Here is a 22,034-nt window from a genome sequence, read left to right on the forward strand (position 1 = left end):
GATTGGGACCCAGACCCATTTTCACACCTTGGCTCGTGTAGGTGGAGGATCAATAGCGGGTTGCGGACACTCCCATAGGGCTTAAAATCTGGGACTCTCCACCAATTGCTCTTAGAACTGAAGAAGCTTCTCAGATGAGAGGTGAACGTCTTCAGACGCTTTTCTTTCCAAGCTCCTTAGACTACAGAATAGATGGTTTTGAATACCAACATATGTTAAAATAAAAGGAATACATTTGCTGAAAGGGTATTAAATAGCTAAGATACGATAAGAGAGTGGAAAATCAATAGTTTGTTTGTCACATAACAAGTTATTTACAACTACAAAGACTTTTATTTGAATATACATCCTTTCAGGGTGGCCTCCTCGATAACGTCCTGCTATATACTCCGGTACAATAGGTGGCGGTATAAACCTGGCTCATAGGCTAGTCGTCCACGAGTGAAACCAAAGAAGAAATAAGGCAGTATTCACCATGGCAGAGGTAAGTTAACTGTGATTTAAACCCTCATTTTTACATGTCTGCGGTGTGATAATAGTTTATTGCTGTTGAGTTGCCCGGGAGTGTGTTTAACGAAGAAACAAAGGGAACGTGGACCGGTGTTAACCTGCCAGCTCACTGGCTGGAAGCTAAGTTGTCTGGCCAGTGTTTACCTCTACTAGCGCCTCTCCTAACAAGCTAGCAGTAGATCGACGCACATATCCAGAAACTGCGTAATTTAACCAAGCAGAGCTGTGCGTATAAACTAAAGATAAATCTGGCTGGGTTTGATTTGCTTATATGTGCTAAATGATACACAGTTTCTCAGAGAATGGTGATAATGTCAAGATGATGACACGATTGTGCTGCCATAATCCAGCAGTAAACCAGCACTGAGTAGTCCAAAGAAGGAAGACATGCCCTAACATGGAAAGGAAACATTTTCAGCAAACACTTAACATGTGTTCGTAACATGTTTGGTATAAGTAGCTTATGGTAATGAAAGGTCACATAACCACGTACTGTTGAGGCCATAAATACTGGGAGAGTTGTCATATATTCTTCCGGCTCTGAGTTTCAGGACAGCAAATACTTTGGCATCAGGTGTCTGCTGATTTCTTCATTTTTAGGAAGACACCGGGAACGGTTCTTTTATGTGAAAGGCAGGATTATTACACTTTGGTATCTGCTGTTGTCTGCAACACAGATGAGTGGTCAGTCCGGTTGTACTTTTCAGATCTGCTTGAAGTACCTTAATGATGCGTAGATGGTGTTATTGTGAAAAACAGAGCAGGAATGTGGGCACGTTCAGATCACCCTGACCCAAGCACACATTCATGGCAACATCAGGCTCGGCATTCTTATCTAATTTGTAAAATAAAATAAAACAAAACAAAACAAATAAATGACAATGGGACCGGGATAAATACAGCGAAAAAATAAAGATAGGTTTACGTTATTTATTTAGTTTAGTCAGTTTGAGTCTTTCCCAAGTCTCACAGTTCATGAACTTCCTCAAACACACTGTCATGGGGGGAGTGGAGCCGAGTAAAAGCCAAGAACTGTTAAATTTAATTTAATGAGAGCGACAGAGAGAGAGAAAGAAGCTGATGAGGACTAAGAGAGTTACTGTTAACACACGGTAATTAGTGGATAATAGCTAACATAATGGTTGTGACTTCAGTATAAGAAATAAAAATCAGCAGTCGTGAGGACAACAGACATTAGCTTGATGGACCCCCCCCCCCCCCACCACACCACACACACACACACACACACACACACACACAATCGAATATAAAAGTTTTACAGTCAATTGTAACTTTACTTCTGTTATCAGATTAATTGTTCACAGCTTTGGATAGAGGCAATAATGAAAACATTTTATAGAAGATATTGAATTTGTATTGCTGCTGTAATTAATACAAAAAGCAAACATAAGAAATCCATTAACAATCCAGTTAATGACTAGTTTTGCCTGTAAAATGAATAAACAAAACAGCTGGCTTGCTCAACTCTAAAAAGCTTAAACAGTTTAATGGCTGCTAAAAACGCCACATGAAAAATGTTAAAATCTATCAAAAATGTTTTGAAGTTTCGCTGGATTCACATCCGCAAAGAAGACTATTACAAAGCAATGGTTCTGTCCTGACATTTGTATGGAATCATTCTGGAGACGATGTCTTATCCGTGTTATTGGTTTTGAACATACCACAGCAAAATTAAATAAAGCTCGACCCACGACTGTTGACGCTTGGAAAATCTTCTCATCCAGAGTTATCTCCTGGAAGAGGCAATAATTGGTTTTAACTTTGTGTTTTTGTGTCTTTTCTTTGCTGTCCCTATGCCTTGTTTGCTAATGTTTGCTTTGCTACTGCAGTTTACAGTTGTGCTGTATATGTCTGTACCCCCCTCCCCCCCCCAACCCCGTTTTAAATCAATAAAATGTTGATCACAAAAAAAAAATGTTTTGAAGTCACTGAAAACTCTAAATTTGTGCCTAAAAATATTCAGAATGTGTCACAGGTACAAATGAGCTCCTTAACTGTTTATTATTATTATTTTATTTTACAGGCTGCATATCAGTTGTACAGTTTATGGATTTCTGCACTTCTAAACTAAACCTGGCTGCTGTGTATTAGGTGTATTGTAGTGTGGCCATATTTCAATGGTTACCTTGTCTTTCCACAGACTCACAGCTTGCAGGACATGAGGCAGCAGGCTGCCATCACTGCCAAAGTCTTCATTCAGAGAGATTACTCCAGTGGCACCATGTGCCAGTTCCAGACCAAGTTCCCCTCTGAGCTGGAGAACAGGGTAGGTCTTGCTACTCCACAGTGTTTCTAAACATGACTTCAGCTGCTTAAACGGATGACTTATGTTTCCACGACCTGTGCATATTATCCATACTGGGGAGTGTAGAAGCACTATTTTGTCACTAGCAACAAAAGAACACAGCTGGGTGTGAACATGGAGCCAAAACATGGAACAGCAGGATCGTCAACAGCAGCCTGCTGGATTTTGTCCTTATGCGACCTAGTGGAGGTGGGCTAAAAGGAGGAGTAGGCTGCAGAGACTGAATAGGAACAGGCTGCACACCACATTAAAGCCGGTGGCAGCACCAACAGTTCAGAGTTTGCAGGACAGAGAGCTGCACTTTTAAAAATGGTCGTACCACATGAAAAGAGCAGTTTCACATCACTTAAATCGCTCGCTGGTGGTTTATTGGCACTTCCCTCTGGACTGGGTGGTCTACCATGTTTTTCCTGTAGGATTCAGTTTTCTCTCTCACACACACACACAGATACACACTCAGACACAGAACAGCTGGACAAAGTAAAGAATGGATTTCCTCTGGGAAGTATATGCTTAAGTCCCCATCATAAAAAAGATTTTCTCGTATATATTTTTAATGATCTACTGTAATTCCAGTTTATGAAATATGGAGTATAAAACCAAACCATTAAGTGGCAATAATTTTTGGACATTAATTTATGCCATTCTTTGAAGATGTTTGCTTTAATAAAGCCTTATATTCTTTGAGGCTAGTTTATTGCTCCAGTGCCTGATTTCTGCCATAGTTACCCTTGTTTTGTGCAAGTTAGCTCTAAACTTTTCCTTATTGCAAGCAGTTGTCATAGACTGGGATTTACTATTTGCATTAAGTAATAAAGAAAGATTTGTTTGTGTAGCACCTTTTAAAACTACAAAAAACAGAAAGTTGGCTGACTTGACTCCCAGGGTGACGTTTCTGCTATATGGGATCCTCATTTTTTTGGCTGTGGTGCACATTATTATTCTTGCCAACTGTGAAGTCAGCATAGGCCCCATAACCGTTTGTACTGGTGGTTGAGTGATGATGGACTTGCAGCATTCTTCTTTTGAATGATCAGTGTACCTGTTTGGTGAAAAAACGAATAGATGGATTTGAAAGCAGAGCAATCACCAAGTTTACTTCTAAACTGAAGGTCAAAGGGGTTTAAATTTACAACTTCCTCTGCTTGGTATCAACTGCATCTGGTCGAACTAAATGAATTCTAGGTATTTCTAAACAACATCGAGGAAGTCACATCTGGCTAGCCATCGCACAATTAACCTCCAGTGACCGTGATGAATAAATATTCAAATGTTTCTCCTTAGTTTTTAAGTTTATTATTCTGATGTTTCTGATGTTTTATTTATATGCATATACTCATGTGTTTATCACTGTTTGTACTGTTATGGAACCTCTACTGATTGAACTGCTGCCTGTCATGCCAGAAGACTCTTGCAAAACAGATTTTAAATCTCAAGAGTCCCATTTTTCTGGTGAAGTAAATATCATTTTAAGAAAAAGCAAATGGCACATCGAAAGTCCAGTGTGAGAAAGTTTGCCAGTCAGATCAATGGGAGGAATGGGAAACAATACAGCTGGCGATGGTGGGCTCAGAAGATGTGGGTGTTTTGCGTGTAGCGTGTTGGGTGTCACTGTGCCAAAATTGGGCACAGTCTCTTTTAAAACCTTTTCTTTTACCTCTGTGAGGTCTGACAGACTACATGTTGTTCCCCAATCCATCCTGCCTCCTTGCAAATTATCTATCAGTTACACAGGCAACATTACTGAGTTTTGCTTTGCCGTTATTGTTGTGTACAGCTTAACAGCAGAAAGAAAACTGAGCAGAACTGTGCTCATTTCGGTCAACCTAAGAGAACTAAAGGGACTGTCATGCAAGACCCCCAAAATTCCAACTCATTAGTCTTTCTGTTGGGATATCGTGAGTTCTCCCAAATGAAGATGTACAAGTAGTGTGCAAAGTCCTCGAGCCACCGTTCATTTCTTTATATTTTATTTTGCAAGAAAATCTGGCTCCTTAGATTGTTTTAAAAATTGGTTTTGAGCAATAGTTCTCCAGGACTTCTGAAAGCATTTCAATGTTTTTCTTTGGACACTGACTGCTTTTTAGCTCATTTTCAGTCAAGTCTTCGTACCTGATCATTTTTAGAGGGACATTTTTTGTTAAACTGCTCAACGCTGACCTTTGAATCATTCATGTGTAAAAAAAGACAACTAACTTGAGGGTGCCTTGAGGAATTTGGATAAAATAGACGTGTCAGCCCTAAAAAGATGAAAAGTATCTGAAAGTCATGTCCTTAAGAAAAATAAGAAAAATCATCAGGTACCTGACACAGGACCTGAGAGATGCATCTGGTCCTTCAGCTGATCCAGCTATTGTTCACTGAAGCCTCCTCAGAAATGGTCTCAGTGGAAGAATGACAGTCAAGAAGCGTCCTTAGGGAAGCCAAACGGGGTCCTGAAGATTACATTTAAAAAGTATGTTAAAGCTTGTGTAATAGGGTGATGAAGAATAAAGGTGGGCATACCAAATATTGACTTTCAAGCTGTATACAGTTATACAGATTTTCCGTGCATGTTTGCACATGTTTCAATAAATCGCTGCAACTATTTGTAGCAAAATATGAAGAAATGACAGCTTGGCTCAAGACTTTAGCACAGAACTGTAGGTTTTCATCCATCATGATGGATGATGATCATGAATAGATGTACTTACTCTGTTTATTGGATTTAAACATGCTGGAGGCTGGGTTGCCTAAACAGTGGTCATTAGAGTCAAACCTTGAGATTGTGTTTGTGGATTTGAGATTTTTGACGTAAGCAAGCAAGACCATCGAATCTTTGATCGGAGTGTAGCAGTCAAGCAGTCTTTTTTTTTGTTTTTTCCATTTCCATCTTCTCAGGTCTCTTTTCTGTCTGAATGCTTGTTGAAACTAGTGCCGACGAACTGGGAAAGCACTCGGACTTCTAAATGCATTTGGCAGCTTGCTTGCCAAACCATTCAAAGGGTTTTTCATTAATTGACTCTTCCTTCCTCTCTTCCTTAATTGGATTTGTAAACCCCGTTCACCGTTGTGCTCTCATCTAACATCTCAAGAACAGTGATGGGCACATCACACGTAATGGAAAGATGGGCATTCAGAGAAGTGGGGTTTTAGTTGCAGCCTCTGAATTGGTGAATTTAAAGAGAAACAGAGGCTCTCAGGGTTTTTTCTTACATAGAGAAATTTTTTGGCACTCCCCAAAAAAACATGCAAACCTATTCTTGTAGCCCAGCCAGCATAAAATCCAGAGCTTGTAAACAGCCAGTCCAACAAATGACAGATGTTGAAAAGCCTCCCTGGTGAGAAAATTGTAAATGTGATGGTTGGAAAGGAGGACTCTGAAACTGAACTTTATAATTTGTAAATGCAGTTCTTACAGTACATTTTTACCATGTAACTCATGTTTACTTCTGTCAGTGATGGGTTTTTTTTCTTTGCTGAAGATGGAACACAGCTCAGTGTGTTTCATCACGTAGGGCTTGTGTGTAATGTCTTTACTAATGGACAGAATAACCAGAGAAATGCATAGGTTTCAACAGAGTCATTGCAGGCAGGCTGACAGCACTTACTGCAGTGTATAGTCGCCACCGACCCCTGGCTCTGGTTGGTGAGTAACAAACACCTCTAAGACTGCTAATATCTTGGCGCCTTTTGTTGGATACTTCAGACAGAGGGAAAGAAAAACTTGGAGGGTTTTCAGAGGTTCAGGAGGCCCTTGGCTGGTTTCTAGTCTAGTCTGGTCGGAAGCACCATCATTTCCCCTTAGTATCACAGAAGCTTCTTGGATACTAGCATGCGACTAGTGTCAACACCCCAGTGAAAAAAGGCCTGTGAAACCAGCAATTCACCACACTCTGACAGCTTTCCCTTTGGTAAGCATACATTCAATGAATTCTCAGTATTCTTGTATCCCAAAGGCTGTCTAAAGGATACCAAAATGCGGCGGTGTCTTTATCTTACTTTGTGCCACTGGAGAAGGAGAAATATTCCAGAACTGCGTGTGTCCTGCTTTCACCGCGTTTGTCCCGTCTGTTATTAAGTGGAAACATTTATGGAGCACACGGCCAAGGTATCCGAGTCATTTCAGGAGGTGTTTACAAATGCAGGAAGGAAGCCCAGTATTCCCTTGATATATGACCGGTCCAAGAAAATTCAGCTCCTCATTTATCTAGAAATGGAAAGAATGGAAGAAAATGATCTGGTGCTAAGGAGATTTTGTTTCCACTCAGATATCCTAAACACACTCACACTACTAATCAAATTTACGCCTGGCTCTGGGCCTCGATTTTAACCCTCTTGTCTTTCCTCGTATTTCAGATCGACAAACAGCAGTTTGAGGAAACGGTGAGGGCGCTGAACAACATGTACGCTGAGGCCGAGAAACTGGGTAGCCAGTCATATATTGAAGGCTGTCTGGCCTGCCTCACAGCGTACACCGTCTTCCTGTGTATGGAGACGCACTATGAGAAGGTAGGATTTCTTTGAATATAATGGTACTGAATACGTCAAAACTGAGTTTTGAAGCACCATGACAAATAGGCTTGTGAAGATGTTTTGTAACTCGATGTTCTTTGGAGTTTTAATAAATATGGGTTTTTATAAATCCTTTGTGTTTTTATTTGGAAAATCCTTTATTGTGAAACATGAAAACATTTAACATAAGAGTGATGGGAATAAATTATTTAGCAAAAAAAAATAAATGGTGTATACACAAAACTGTTTACATGTATTGAGTTTTCAACATTGAAATTTAATCTACGCATAAAAATGTCTTGATGCATCCTCAATCATCCAGGTAAGTAAATCTCCAAAAGTTGATTTTGTTCATCTGGACGTAGAGTTTTCAGTGGGAGAAACGTTTCATCACTCATCCAAGTGACTGCTTCAGTCTCAGCAGACTGCAGGTTTCCCCAATCTTATAGGTTATAGGGTATAGGTTTCCCCAGCCCATTGTTCCTTCAGTGGGCTGGTTTCAGTCATTATGCAAATGTACTGTTTATAATGTTTATAATGTACTGTCCAGATGAACGCAATCAACTTTTGGAGATACGCATAAAAATGTACAGGTGTTTTGGCTATGCCTCCTTTAAAGCATAAGTGAGGATTTTTATGATACTAATAAATCCTGATTTAAAATATTATATATGGCTTCTTTTTTTTTTTTTTTTTTCAATCAATTTTCAATCAACAGTCTTATACAAAAATTGTCGTTAAAATAAGTTGTACTGTGTAAATTTGTTCAAATGTTGGCTGGCTGGGTCTAATGGTGCTTGGATGATTTAAAAGTAATTTCGACAGTGTTTAAAGTATCTGCCTTCGGTCCCCGCCTGGTGTTTAAATAGCTGCCAAGATGCAATGCACGTAGAAGAAATATAAAGAAATTCAAATTGTTAGAAGTACTCCATGTTGGATAAAACAAGGAAAGGGAGCTGCAGGGATCGTGTGTGTCTGTGTCTTGTCACATTAGAGAAAGCAGTTCTTCTGTTTCCCCAACTCTGATGTGTTGGAATGGAAAAAGTGATGCAGCCACAGAAAATTCATAATCTGGAAGGATTATTCTATCAACATGAAGCTTTTTGAATTTTCTCATTAAAAAGTTGTCTTCAGCTAATTTAAATGTGGAATTTGACCCGCCTGTTTTCCAGTAAAAACTTGTGGAAGATTTCCTCTTGTGTTGGGAGCATCTTCATTGGTTTGCAGTAATGGACTGCAGGGCCTTTTTATTTGGAATTAAACTGCTCAGAGGGTTGATCAGTGATGGGTCTCAGTGAAGTGGGTGAGTAAAGTTGAGTATTTACAGAAAGGTATTTTACTATAATCAAAACTTGTTTTTAAAAAAAGAATAAAGACATAAAGGGAAAAAAAGTCTGACTCAAAAAATGATTGGCTTCACAACACTTAGCAGCTGTAGATCTAAAGTGGACTCCTTTGTAAGCACCCCTATGGAAGCAGAAGTCAAGAAACTGAGAGTTTCTGAGTATTTAGAAGTTCTTTTCTTCAGTGATTCTGGTAAGCACTGCTGCGTACTCTATAGGCCAGTATGAGCCCACATATCCACACAGATGTTTCTGCAAAGCCCTGCTGTGTGTGTAATTTGTCTTGTCATGTTGTTGTCGACACCTTCTCCTCTTCCAAGCTCCTGTGACAGCAGAGTGAGGTTCCACCTCCAACACTGCTGGAAAGATGAAGTATGCCTGAATTGTTTGAATCAAAAACCTCTCATCCTCTAAAATCATTGGGAATATATGAAGATACAATTTGTCATATTCAAAAGTGCATTCAGGTTTTGTTCAGGCTCTTATAAAACAGATACGTTTCTTCAAAGTTTTCATTGATCATGTAAAAATGAAAGCCAGCTATCAAAGATTTTTTTGATGCCAGCTTAGAGGAAAACTTCTGAGAAATAGAACAGTATCAGATTTAAACATATCGAATAACTTCAAAACAGTTCGAAACTTTTGGATACAGAAAGTAGGGATGGGTATTGATAAGATTTTCACGATTCCGATTCCATTTTCGATTCTGTTTAACAATTCGATTCTTTATCGATTCTATGTTTTTTTTTTTTTTGTTTGTTTGTTTTTTTTTAAAGGAGAACACTAAGGTCGATTAGCTTAGAACTTTGTTTTATATCTTCTCTTTGAACAAGATAGAAATTTAGGAGTAACATGGCCTTACAAACCCAACAGTGAGATCTTAAGAGATCCACAGCCCCTTCAATGGGGGTGTCACAGGGTCCCCAGGGAAAAAAATTGTAAATGTAAAATAATAAAATAAATATTCTTCTGTAGCAATAACAAAGTATAACATAAACTGTTCTGTAGCAATTACACAAGAATATCCAGTAATGTCCCTGCCTACAATTAAACACATTCATTTACCGAAAATCGGGGCATCTGCTGTGGCAAATGGGTGCAAGCCTTTGACCACAAACTTAGTCACTGCTCGGAGACATTCGTCTATCCTGGCCTGAAAGGAGACGCTACCGGTAGACTGCAGCGAGAACTGCCAGCATCTGAGCCAGCCAGACTCTGTCTGTCTGTCTCATCATGGTCACCTAAATGCACAGTAATGGCAGGTTTTGTAATAAGGCAGATCGCGCTAACATAATATGCAATGTTAGTTGATTATTTACCTGCCGCATTAACGGGAGAGGATGTGCAAACGTTACCGCTGCTGCTGGGTTGAGATTCACGAGTCCGGAGCGGAATTAAAAACACGACATTCATTTTAAGGTTATCGCGTGTTTTGTGAGCAAATGCTTTTGCATATTCGTAGTGTTTCCTCCCTTAAATGAAATATCCACTTTCCAAGTATTGCAAATTTTCCTGTCGTCATTCGTTCTTGTAAAGTATAACCAAACTTTTGAGCGTTTGAGTCGCCATGTTTCCTGCCACCACACTAATCTACTAGTGACCACAGGATTTGTGAAAAGGTTTTCAGTGCAGCCAAGTATAAACTCATTTGCTACCAATTTCAAGCTATTGACATCAATCAGCTCTCTGCAACTACTTGCCAACAAGTCACATTTTTCCCTGGCAACAGGTTATCACTGTGGGGTCACTTACAATCTTTGGACCTGCATGACTAAGGCTTAGTCAGTTTCACAGCAACTGTGAGAAACATCTCGCGACCACTTTCAACCAGCTGATGAATAGTCATTTTCCCCTCGTGAATGGTGGTTGCCAGGTAGTCGCCAACTTGTCTCAGGCCCCTGTAACTGAGGCCTAACCACAACCTTGTGTAAATTTTACCTGATGATGGAGTACTGACTCAGTGTAGCATCAGCTCTCAGCCCAGCATGAAAGAAAGCAGTAGAGCTGCCCAGAGAGTTTTTCTTTAAACTCATCAAACCAAAGTAGAATGGCCAGTTCAGGTGCAAAGCCAATGTGTACTACTGTAAAACAAGAGTGACCACTACACTGAATGCTAGACACAGAACATTACATTTTCTTGCATTTGTTTGATGCACATAGAATGGAGTTTGTTTAAAGGTTTCTATCACTATTTGAAATTTAAGAGTGAATAAAGAGGAGAGCACATATTGTGTTATTCAGTCCAGACTTACAGACATCAACAACTGTGTACTGTATTAGGTGCTCATAGACATGTTTTGGTCCAAAAGTAAGGTTGGATATTCAGTCCAGTTCAGGCCTGAACGCAGTAAGACTAAGGCCAAACTTTGAGGCTTTACCTTGGCCTCCAAGTGTTCCTCTCAGTTTATTCTAGCACTTGTAGTCACAATAATAGTTGCCTCAAGGCACTTATGTTTAATGCAAGTAGCTGCATACTAACATTCTACTTACTTAGCACCCAGTACGCTTGGTATTACATGCAGACCTTGACAGGATCTCTTATTTGGCTACCGATTTTCAGTCTGTAGTTGCTTTGAGTATTAAAGTGCTTTCTCTTTTCTCTTTTTTTTTAGGTTTTGAAGAAAATTGCTAAGTACATTCAGGAACAGAATGACAAGATCTATGCACCGCGAGGCCTACTGCTCACTGACCCCATCGAGAGAGGCCTGCGGGTCGTATCCTATAATTTTGTGTCAATACAAACAGAACAAATCGAGCATTTTTCAGTTCTTTTCTTTCTAATTAGAGCACACAGTAGATGAAAAAGAGGAACCTTATACTCAGATTGCTAACAAACAAAATCAAAACACAGTTAAGGCTAAATGGCACTATGTTTTTACAAGAAAAGTAGTCTTGTGCAAGAATGAGGATGTACGGGAAAGGGGAATTGCAGTGAATAGTTTGGCGAACTTTAACTTGTTAAACATACACTGAGATCATGAAATGTGAATGTAATCGGACCACATCTTAAGCAGAACAAGGAGCTTTCACAATGACCTAATAGATGTAGTGATTTACAGGCCTTCCACCCCCACTAACTGCTGGATGAAAATGGAAAGCAGCAGTCACAGGCAACTTACAGGAAATCCAGCACTGTGTAGGGATAACCTGTAAAAACACCAGATAAAAGTTAGTATGTAATCTATAGCATCTGTGCACCAACATCCTGCCTGTCTTAGCGTATGCATGTGTGGGGTGACTCAACATCCCAATTAATTGCAACTGGGCAGCAATAGGAGATTAGGGATAACAAAATATGACCAAAATCGTTACCAGCTGAGCTTTGTTCCCAGTCCTGCTTATGATTTTGTAGTTTTGACAGTGATCTGGATTTTTTCGCCAGCACTGTCAAGAGCTGCGCTGACTTTGGCACGCGAACACTGGGAGATTGACAGGAATGCCTCACCTTTAACATTTGAGCCGTTGAAACCTGATCGTATTTGTAACTGTGTAGTACGTCTGCTTCATTTTACCATCTGGACTCTGAAAATGTACCGTTTTCCTCTAGTAGCAAGGGGTTGAGAGTTGCTGTGACTGTTGACAGTGGTTTGCTGCCACCACAACTGCACCCTTGAAAAATCAAAAGCTACTGCTATCCAGACCCCCTACTTTTTTATAACACAGGAACACAACACTATGAGAACTGCTGGTGTTAAAATAACATGAAGTTAAAGTGTCGTCCGATGGGGATTGATGTCAGGCTACTATGTGCTACTGGGATGGCTGTAATTAGCCATGATGTCAATTTATCAATTGTCTTGAATTCTGCTTTTCCGACAGTTTATCTGTTCCACCCTTCACGTATACGCTTCAGCCACAACATTTAAACAGTCGAAGTAAATAAATAACATTTGTTCTGATATGCAGTGTTGCGCTTTTGAACCCTTGGGTCACAGCATTTATGTGGGTGTTGCTTTGACAAGTACCACCCACATTAGCATTGTTCCAGACCAAGCAAACTCTTTAATGACAGCTTTCCTCAGCAGGACAGCGCTACATTCACATACAAGAGTCTCCAAACTTCCCACATCCCAATCTGAGGAAGCATTACAGTGATGTGCCTTACTAAGCACGATCCACTGAGGTCACACATTAACACTTCAGGCTCAGAGGATCGGTTGTTAAAATCACTGACGACAGTCAGTGGTCGGTACTACGTTAATGAGAAGTGCCCATTAACAGAATAAAGCAAAAAATCTCAGAAGATGCCTACAAATACATTTTTGTTTAAATCTCAACTAGCAGGGTGTTTGACTCCTTTAGCAAGGCCATGCTGTACTGACATTTTCAGTGCTAATCTGACACTGATGAAACTGACATAGTAAAAATACTATGCTGTCTACTGAAAGTTTTTAGAGTGAGTTTGTAATTATTACTTACTTAAATGCTTTGGTTTTGAGCACTCATTTAAAATTGGCTTTCATTCAAAAAGGAAAAACAACACAAGAAAGAAACTGTGTCCAAGGGCTTTGACTACATTTGTTATGAAAGATTTAACAGTCTTTATTAAACTGGAGTTAGGATGGATAATTAAACGAAATGGTTAGTAAACCCTTTGATATTTTCTGTTTCTGCATAAGACAAAAGAACATGAAAGATTCATGAGATTTTCCTAAAGATAGGAAAAGACAACTTAATTTAAAAAAAGAAGAAAAGAAATGTCTGTGTCCTTGAAACATCTCTGTGCCGTTCCTCTTTTCCTGCTGGCTGGCATAAGTAATGTTTTCCATTCCATAGCCTTTGACCCTGACATTATTAAACAGTCCAAAATGCTGGGTAAGAAGTTGAGATGGAAAATCTCACTGATGAACTTGCCAGTGTGATAGAGGTAGCTACAGTCAAAACTTGTACCTTTTAGTTGACACAAAAACATGGAAAGACGGAAAAAAAACAAGAGCATTGATAAACAGTTTTTATTTCGTGTGTGTGTGTGTGTGTGTGTGTGTGTGTGTGTGTGTGTGTGTGTGTTGGAGAGAGAGAGAGAATTAACATTTGAATTCGATGTATCCACACTTGCTTCAGCTGCATTTCCTTGACAGAGTCCCATCAAGGTTGAAATCACCATCTTTGAAGACAGAAGCCTGACGAGATAAAAGCTAACATGGTGAGTCTCATAATTAGAAATTTCACACATAAAGAGGACTTTGGTCCTGTTACAGATTTAATGATGCTCTGGGTTTACAGCATGCTGATACATTTCCCAGCTATGAAACCCAAAGGGTTGGAGTCAAAGAGCAGTAATGAAAGGGACTTCTCTCCCCATATGTGCTATAGTTCTCATGCAGAATGCTTGTGCTGTTAAAAAAAAAAAATCCCACATCAAAGTGTAATGTGAGTAATATCAGCGCCATGAGAGCAGTTTCATAAAGCTTCTAATGGAGAATTCTGCTTATTTTATGACTTCAGGTTTTGTCATATATTTACTGAGGGATTTATGTGCTCACTGTCCAGAGCACATGCATGAGCCAAACCCCGCCACTGAACCAGAAAAGAGAAAACGTGCCCTTTCAGCACCAAAGCAATCTCCTTGCTGTTACATTTCCTTAACTCAGTGTAATCAAACAATTATCACATTCTACTTAAAATGGCCAATTTCCTTGTTTACTTTTCTGGCCAATGGGTTCCTACCACATTTGTGTCTGGAGAAAGTGGGCGAGGGCTGTTAGGCTTCAGTTCGAGAGCAGACTTTTGATCTGCTGAAAATAAGCTTGAAAACTAATTAGAAAGCAAAACTTACAGCTGTAATATGATGGGAAAAACCCCTAAAACAAAACAGACTAATATGGAGTGCTATATTGTCATAAACTCACTTTATTTATTGACTCAAAGTCAAAAATGACCTTTGCTGCTATTCTTGATGTTGTCATCTATGCCAAATAAACCCGTTCAAAAAGGCCTTTTTCAGGGAACACAAAATGGGTTTATTTTAAAGCTGTTCTGCAGCAGTGCAGGTTGATCAAGCCTTGAAAGTTGGTGCTACTTTGAGGATTTGGACTTTAAAAGATTTGGAATATATTTTGTTCTATAAATGGATTCCATGATTTCTTTTTTTTTAACTCCAACTGCTTATTTGTACTATGCTTTCATTTCAGAGTCCAACAAGATATTAAACTGCATAATATTCAATAAAAAAGTGGAAAAATTGGGGTTTTCTACATAAAACTTTTAACTGGTAAGGGAGCTCAGTAAAATATAGAAAAGTGAAGAGCTCAATAAATCAGTCCAATACTTAAATGTAATAAATTAAGAAGCTTAGCAGACAATTAAATGCCGACACCAAACATTGTGTCACTGTATGGAACAAGATGACATGACAAGATCAGAAGTGGATCCTTGATGTAAGGATTATATGTTTTAAGAAATTAACTGTCCACCCCCATCTGCTTCTGCTGGAGGTTTCTTCCTGTTAAAAGGCAGTTTTTCCTTCCCACTGTTGCCAAGTGTTTGCTCATAGGTTTTTGCTACATAAATAAAATTAAAATTTTGCCGCATGGCAAAGTAGGCAGTAGTTAAAATCCACCGATTCTGTGTATTTTGAGAAACAGGACCTCTTTAATGGATCGTGTTACTATAAGAATATAATGAAAGCTATCAGATGTTAAAGACAGACTTGGGCATTTATTTAATTAAAATCAATAACTAGAGTTCCTAAAAGGTTTTTCTAGCTTGCCTTTAATTTATTTTCATGTAATTGATTTATTTATTTTTTGTGTGTACCTCATAATAAGTAGGTATGGAAACCTTTCCTGGTCCTTTACTTCACTGGGAGTAAATCACTGTTATGTTTAGCTGCACTTTAAAGCATTGCTGTTGTTTTTCAGTCAGCGGCACTCCACACTGACTGTAAATTTATGGCTTAGTATGACAACTACTCATTCACTTTGTTTTAGTAATGTTGAGACAGTCAACAGAATGAGCACTTTGCTGCTTCTGTTGTAGATTTTCTGAGTTTACACCTGAAAATGGCCAGCTCAAATAGACATGGATAGACATCATCAGCAGGTTTTCTTGTTTGTTGGCAACAATCAAATGGTGCAGTGTTTAAAAACCAAGCTCAGATTACTCATACACGACACACAATGTCCTGCATTACATCTTTAAGCTTGTCCTTTGATTTTATTACACTGGAAATGAAACCTAATGAGAACCAAGTGTTAGAGGAAGCTACTAATAATCCACTGCTTAAAATATGATGGCGTGTCAGTGATTTGCAAGATATTTTTCAAGGAAATCTGTTCCAGCAAATGAAATTTTCTCCTCATTTATCCAGTTGTAAAATTAGTTTCATTAAGAGCACTCTCAGCAGCAATCATTCCACTGCACTGATTTTTCTACCCAACAGCTCACCTTATATTCTTAATGCTAAGACCCTTTGACACAGTGCACTATGATCATCAACCACAGATGGCTTTTGGATATCTGCCGGTCTTCCCCACTGGCAGACGCCCTAAGAGCTCATCCCATAAATAGTTTCTTTCTTTCTTACAGTAAATCCTTTCTTTTTTTTTCCCCTCATGTGTGGAGAGATGAATAAGACAGGGAAGCTCATTGAGGGATATGTTGGGTTCAAATCATACTGAAAAGTACTTTGTATAGAGTTTGGACTGGACCCAGTCCTGCACTGATGCATAGACATTACCATGAGGATGAGTATGACATACAAAGTAAATGTTTTACCAGGAAAATGTTGCACTTGGCAGTATTTGAGATACCATAGACCCCTCTGGATGGATAAACTATTGCATTAATACAGCAGTGATGCATACAGGGATTAATCTTCTCATCTGAAATTCCAGTGAGTGCCTCCATACATATACATGTCCTGTTAAGGAATGTAAACCCAGGATTTTTATAAGTAGCTGTTGATAGAAAAGTGCATTGGAGCTTTGCCAGTGTCAAAGACGGAAACCACAGGCAGCAAGCAGACTAGCGGATGGATTTTCTCTGTGTGTTCTCAGAGGTTTTAAGCCTCTTCATTCTGCAGTTTCCTTCTACTGTGTCCTCCAGGCTTATATCGGTCTCATTTAGTCATATTGGCCAGTGAATTTTCACAGTATTTATCTTCATCTACTGCATGAAACTTCCTCACCTTTACTATGTGAATATCCGTCCATCTATCCATCCATCCTCTTCTGCTGATTAGTAAGGTTGCGGGGAGGCTAGAACCTATCCCAGCTACCATTGGGCGAGAGGCAGGATACACCCTGCACAGGTCGCCAGTCTGAACATCCATCGTTTAAAAAAACTAAACTAAACTTAAATAAAAGTCATGTGATCTGTTGCATTTGTGATAACTAAGAATTATCACCTGAATCTGATGTAGTATCGTAAAAAGTTCATTATTTGTGATATAAATGAGCCACTGAAAACAAACAGGTGTTGTCTGTTTATCCAGGAGAACAGCAGGACTCATCAACTCTATAGGCATACTTATAAGAAATGACACAAGGGGAAATCGTCTTTTGTATTATGTTAAAACAGATGAACTGAACAAAACTAGCAAAGGATACAACTCTACCAGCATCTGAATAATGTCTGGCTTTATAGCTACCTAGGTTTCCATAACTTGAGTTGCTAACTCTGACACTTCATGCTAGGCAAGTAATGTACGCCAGACTTATGAGACAGGCACAGGTGATAAAGTTAGAAGATGGCTGAAACTCATAAATGATGCCTCTGTTTGTTACGCATAATCCTTTGATTTATTGTAACACTGGAAAAATTACAGATTAAAACAGATTTAAGTGCTGGATTCTGCTAGAAATGAAAGTATAAGTAAACAATTATAGTCTTATGCATTTTTAAACTTATTATTCAAAACTTAAAAATGAAAAATGTATCAAGAACACCAGACCCTTCTTTTCCCGGCCCTATTTTCTATCCTAATTGTAGTGGATTTTTAGCTGCTGTGAGCCTCCCGGTGAAGGTCTGAGCAGCATGATGGATCGGCCTCCAGTGGGATGAGTTCACTGTAGAAAAACAGGCTTGGCGTGCACAGCTGCTGACTCCTGAGTATCCATTCAGAGGCAGGTGGTGCCAAGTCGGTGTCCTGGCAACTCATCCAGGAGACGTTCTGCTCCTGATAAGGTTTCGCTTGGCTCTGTGTACGAACAGCACAGCACGTCAGCAAACCTGTAAATTAGTCTGCACACATGAGAGTATTTAATGTCAGCGGAGAACATTTTGGACAAGGTGAGAACAAGAATGGTATCCATCATTAGATCTCCTCATTGTCTGAAATTGGAGGCTTTTTTTCTCTCCTGCCAAGAAATTTATTTACAAGCTGAAGGAAAATATCATTTTGACTCGCGTGTCACTTCCTGAGTTTCTGCAGCTCATGTGAATCATCCTGAGAACATTTCCTGAACAGCAGCACGCTACATTATGTTTATACCTGCTTTATACGTCACTAACAGAACCGCACCTGTGTCTGACACCATATACTTTTATATAACCAAAGACATTTTTGTTTATATGACATACATATTCACCACAGCAACAATGTGATGCTTTTTAACCTTATGAAAGCAGCCTGGAAGACCTTCTGTGACTACAGAAGTGAAAAAGAGCCAGACTAACTTGACTTCAACCTTTGACTTTCAGTTTTTACGTTAATATCCATCCACTCATGTTCCCAAATGACATGAGGCTAAGTTATTCGCTGCTCACACCGCAGCAGTGAATCTGGCCTGGAGCTACACCACACCCATACACTGTATCTATTTTTTAACATAACCCAGAAGAATTGACATAATGCTCAGTCAGTGTGTCATGTGATTAACTGATGTCACTGTTTCTGCAGCAGCTGTTGGGCTGCGCGGAGCTGCAGGGTCTACAGCATTCCGTCAGCGGAGCACACCTCCCCCGAGGAATTCCGAGGCCTGGAACCTTAATACTGCGTCTCTACAATCTGTCATCACTGTCATATGCATGTTCCATTCACATGACTAGGTTTGAGATGTTGTGCCTCACAGGTTTTAGCATTATTTCTTGCCTTTCTGTCACCATTGATGAGGCCGGTATCAAAGTGTTATATGCTTGTATTCAGCTGACACCCGTGTCCTCCTAAAAGAAAATTACCTTCCCATTCAGCTAAAATGCATTATTAATCTGGTTTCATGGGAAGTGTTGTTTTTTGTTTTGTTTTGTTTTTTACTTTTGCCCTTGTTTAGGCGCTAAACTACTATGTCTACTGAAGAAGTAGCTCAGGATCTGAAATATGAAGCAAATTCAGATGTGCCTTAAATCTGCACTCTAACGGCCTGCAGGGGGCGACTCCTCTGGCTGCAAAAATAAACCTGACTGTAAGGAATACAAAGGAGAGACGAGCCTGCTGCTCACCTGTTTTAAACACTTTCTTGACGAATCACGCCAAATATTAAATAATGCAATCTGATTTTTATTTTGTAATTGAATTTTAGTCCCATTTTGGGTCAAAGAAGATGACGTTATTCTTTATGCTGCAGCTACCTTGTGTTTGCTACCATGAGAGCGTGGAGTGAGCTCAGTTTCCTGTCAGTAAAAATTCATGGGCCCTCAAACTGGACAGTACAGTGGCCACTGTTTTCCATCTTTAACCAGTTTTGGCCCATCTGGTCACCTAAGATGGAAAGCAAGACTAGTACCCACATATATGTGAACATGAGTGTTTGTTTCCCTTGAACCACAGTAGAATGCAGTTTAGTTGTATGGAAAGAACATTTTTAGGAGTACATGCGTTTAGCTGGACTAAAAGGATTTATATCTTGGAGAGATTCAGAATTTATTAACATTCTTTAAGCCATTATATTTTGGACGATAAATATTTTTAATGATATTTGTGGGGACTCTGACATTTTATATATGCCTGTCCTTTTTAGAAGGTCCTTTTTAAACAATAAAGCTGACAAACAGGGTAACTCATTTTTATGACGCTCTATGGAACAGCCACGCTGTAAGGAAGGCAGTTGTTATCAGTGCCGCATCCTTGAGCTCCCTCTTTGCTTGCTTTATTTTTGCTGGTGCAGTTTTTTGGGTGCATGGTATTTTAATCAGCATGTTTCCCCATCAGTTTTCAGGTTATAATTTCCAGCTCTTGACATTCTAGTCAGTCCCAGATTAAAATTTTACTGTATGTCTCATGGTTGATTTAAGAGATTCTTTTGTGTGTGAAACAAAACTTGTGCCTGCTCGGTATTTAAGCATGTCATACTGTAAATGCACCTCCTCGAATCATGGTTCATTTTCTTTGAAGACTATACATAATGTTTGGTGACTACTTTTTATTTTTTGACTCGCATTCAATAAGTGTATACTTTAATCATATCTTGTGAGCTTGCCTTTGACTGAAGTATTAAAAGTGCTCTTGTTAGTTGACCTTGAATGTTTTCTGTGAGAATCTCCAGGTATTAGACAGTAACTACATCTCAGTCCTGCTAATCTGTAAAGTTCTTCAGAGACCTTAATGTCGCTGTGCCAGTTTCTGGTGTGACCGGGCCTCATCGTGAAGACCGTGTGACTTGTTTTGTTCACTTTCTGCTTACACACTGAAATCTAACACTACGATTCTTACTCTGAGGAGAACCTCAGTGCTGTTTCTGTTAACAAACCTTACCAAAGGTTGAACAGCATGTACAGTTGGTTGTGTTTCTCTTGTGAATGTAGTCTGACAGAAGCATCTTGTAAAAAAAGTGTATGTACAAGTAATGACCTTTGAATGCCATCAGTAACAAAGATTTTTAATTTTTGTAAATAAATGTTTCTTTAATTTTTTTTAGTTAGTCATTTATTTATCGTATACATAATTAAAACTCAACTCAACTAATTTAACTTTTCTCAGTTGAAATCAAGATCCTAAATTAACCTTGAAATTGTACGCTTACAAATAAATCCTGTAAATATTTTACACCATGCTTTCTTCTGTGGTTATTTGGCTTATTTTGGGTATTTTTTTTCTCTTACCCATATAGCATGTGGCCTGCTCAACACACTGAGCTAAAGCACCTCCCGTTATTTGGGAAGTGCTTTAGCTTATTTGATTTGAATTTATAAGAGGAGTATTTAGGTCACTTAAGAGTTTAAAAAAAAAAAAAAGCAACAAAGGGCTGAAAAATGAATCCAGGACAAAAATGGCCCTTTCTCTATTGACCACATGAAGGTGTCTCCAGAAGTGAGTCAAACCATTTTTTGGAAAGTTTAGCTCAATTTCACTAGCCCACCCAGACCTGTGGTATCAAGAACACACTTAAATTGGACCCGTCTGACAAAAACATCTCAAAAAGCAACACATTTTGCTACGATCTAAAGAAATTCAGAAACAAAATCTTTCAATATCTCAGCCTGGAAAGGGTTATGAAGCCATCTCGAAGGACTCCAGTGAACCATGGTGATTAATCTTTCACAAGTGAACGAAAATACTCCAGAGACACAACAACTCATCCAAGAGGTCACAAAAGAACCCAGAACAAGATGTAAAGAATTACCTCAATGAAGGTCAGAGTTTTTTTTAAATGAATTAGAAAGAGAGTGAGCAGAAATTCCATCCATGGGAGAGTTCCAAGGTGAAAGCTACTGTTGGCCAAAAGAAGACTAAGGCTCGGCTCATTAATAATAAAACAAAACAAAACATGGCCACGGTTTCCATAGCTGAACGGCTACATCCAAGCCTCACATCACCAAGCAAAGTGTTGCATGCAGTGGTTTAAACAATGCCACCACCGGACTCTAGAGCACTGAGGTGTGTTCTCTGGAGTCTGGCAATTTGAATGAGTCTATGAGAACCTTCACAGACTATGTTTGTAACCAGAAGGCCAGTACTTGTGACAATTGTAAAGAATGGTGGAGGGAGGATTATGGTTTTGGCTTGTTTTTCAGGAGTTAGGCTCAGGGCCTTAGTTCCAGTGAAAGGAACTCTTAACGTTACAGCATCCAAAAACATTTTGGACAATTGGCTGTCTGTATCTATGTGTTAGCGACAGACCGGTGACCTGTCCAGGGTGTACCCTGCCTCTTGCCCTAAAGACAGCTGGGATAGGCTCTGGCGACCCTGAATTGTATAAGTGGAAGAGAAGGGATGGAGGTTGTTTGTTGTTGCGTAAATATCCAAATGAATACTGGTTTATACAAGGGATGTCACTTTGTTGCCTTTACAGTGCATCTCCGTGTTTAAAAATCCCGTGTGTGTGTGTGTGTGTGTGTGTGTGTGTGTGTGTGTGTGCCAGGAGAATAAAACCTGATTGGCTTCCCTTCAGGAAGCTGGGTGGTGTCTGGTCCTCTTTCTGTGTGATTGAACTGCTCCTCACTTTAAGGTCCAGCATAATAGACTACCCAAACAGAGAAATGTC

The 22,034-nt window shown here is 39.3% G+C and overlaps 1 protein-coding gene across 2 annotated transcripts; it reads left to right on the forward strand.

The window, feature by feature from the left end:
• The first annotated feature begins 423 nt into the window (after window positions 1–423).
• Window positions 424–20,596, forward strand: LOC101487982 (golgin subfamily A member 7). 2 transcript variants are annotated; one of them, XM_004565801.2, is made up of 6 exons: window positions 424–484; window positions 2,672–2,797; window positions 7,175–7,327; window positions 11,286–11,387; window positions 13,764–13,816; window positions 18,515–20,596. In XM_004565801.2, exons 1-5 carry the CDS (start codon window positions 476–478, stop codon window positions 13,803–13,805), a joined length of 432 nt encoding a protein of 143 aa, XP_004565858.1. In that variant the 5' UTR covers window positions 424–475; the 3' UTR covers window positions 13,806–13,816; window positions 18,515–20,596. The 2 variants fall into 2 exon arrangements, with proteins under 2 accessions (XP_004565858.1, XP_014264707.1); XM_014409221.2 differs by having other exon boundaries at window positions 18,518–20,596.
• The last annotated feature ends 1,438 nt before the right edge of the window (window positions 20,597–22,034 follow it).

The sequence above is a fragment of the Maylandia zebra genome, linkage group LG12, assembly GCF_041146795.1.
Source record: "Maylandia zebra isolate NMK-2024a linkage group LG12, Mzebra_GT3a, whole genome shotgun sequence".
Classification (NCBI taxonomy): domain Eukaryota; kingdom Metazoa; phylum Chordata; class Actinopteri; order Cichliformes; family Cichlidae; genus Maylandia; species Maylandia zebra.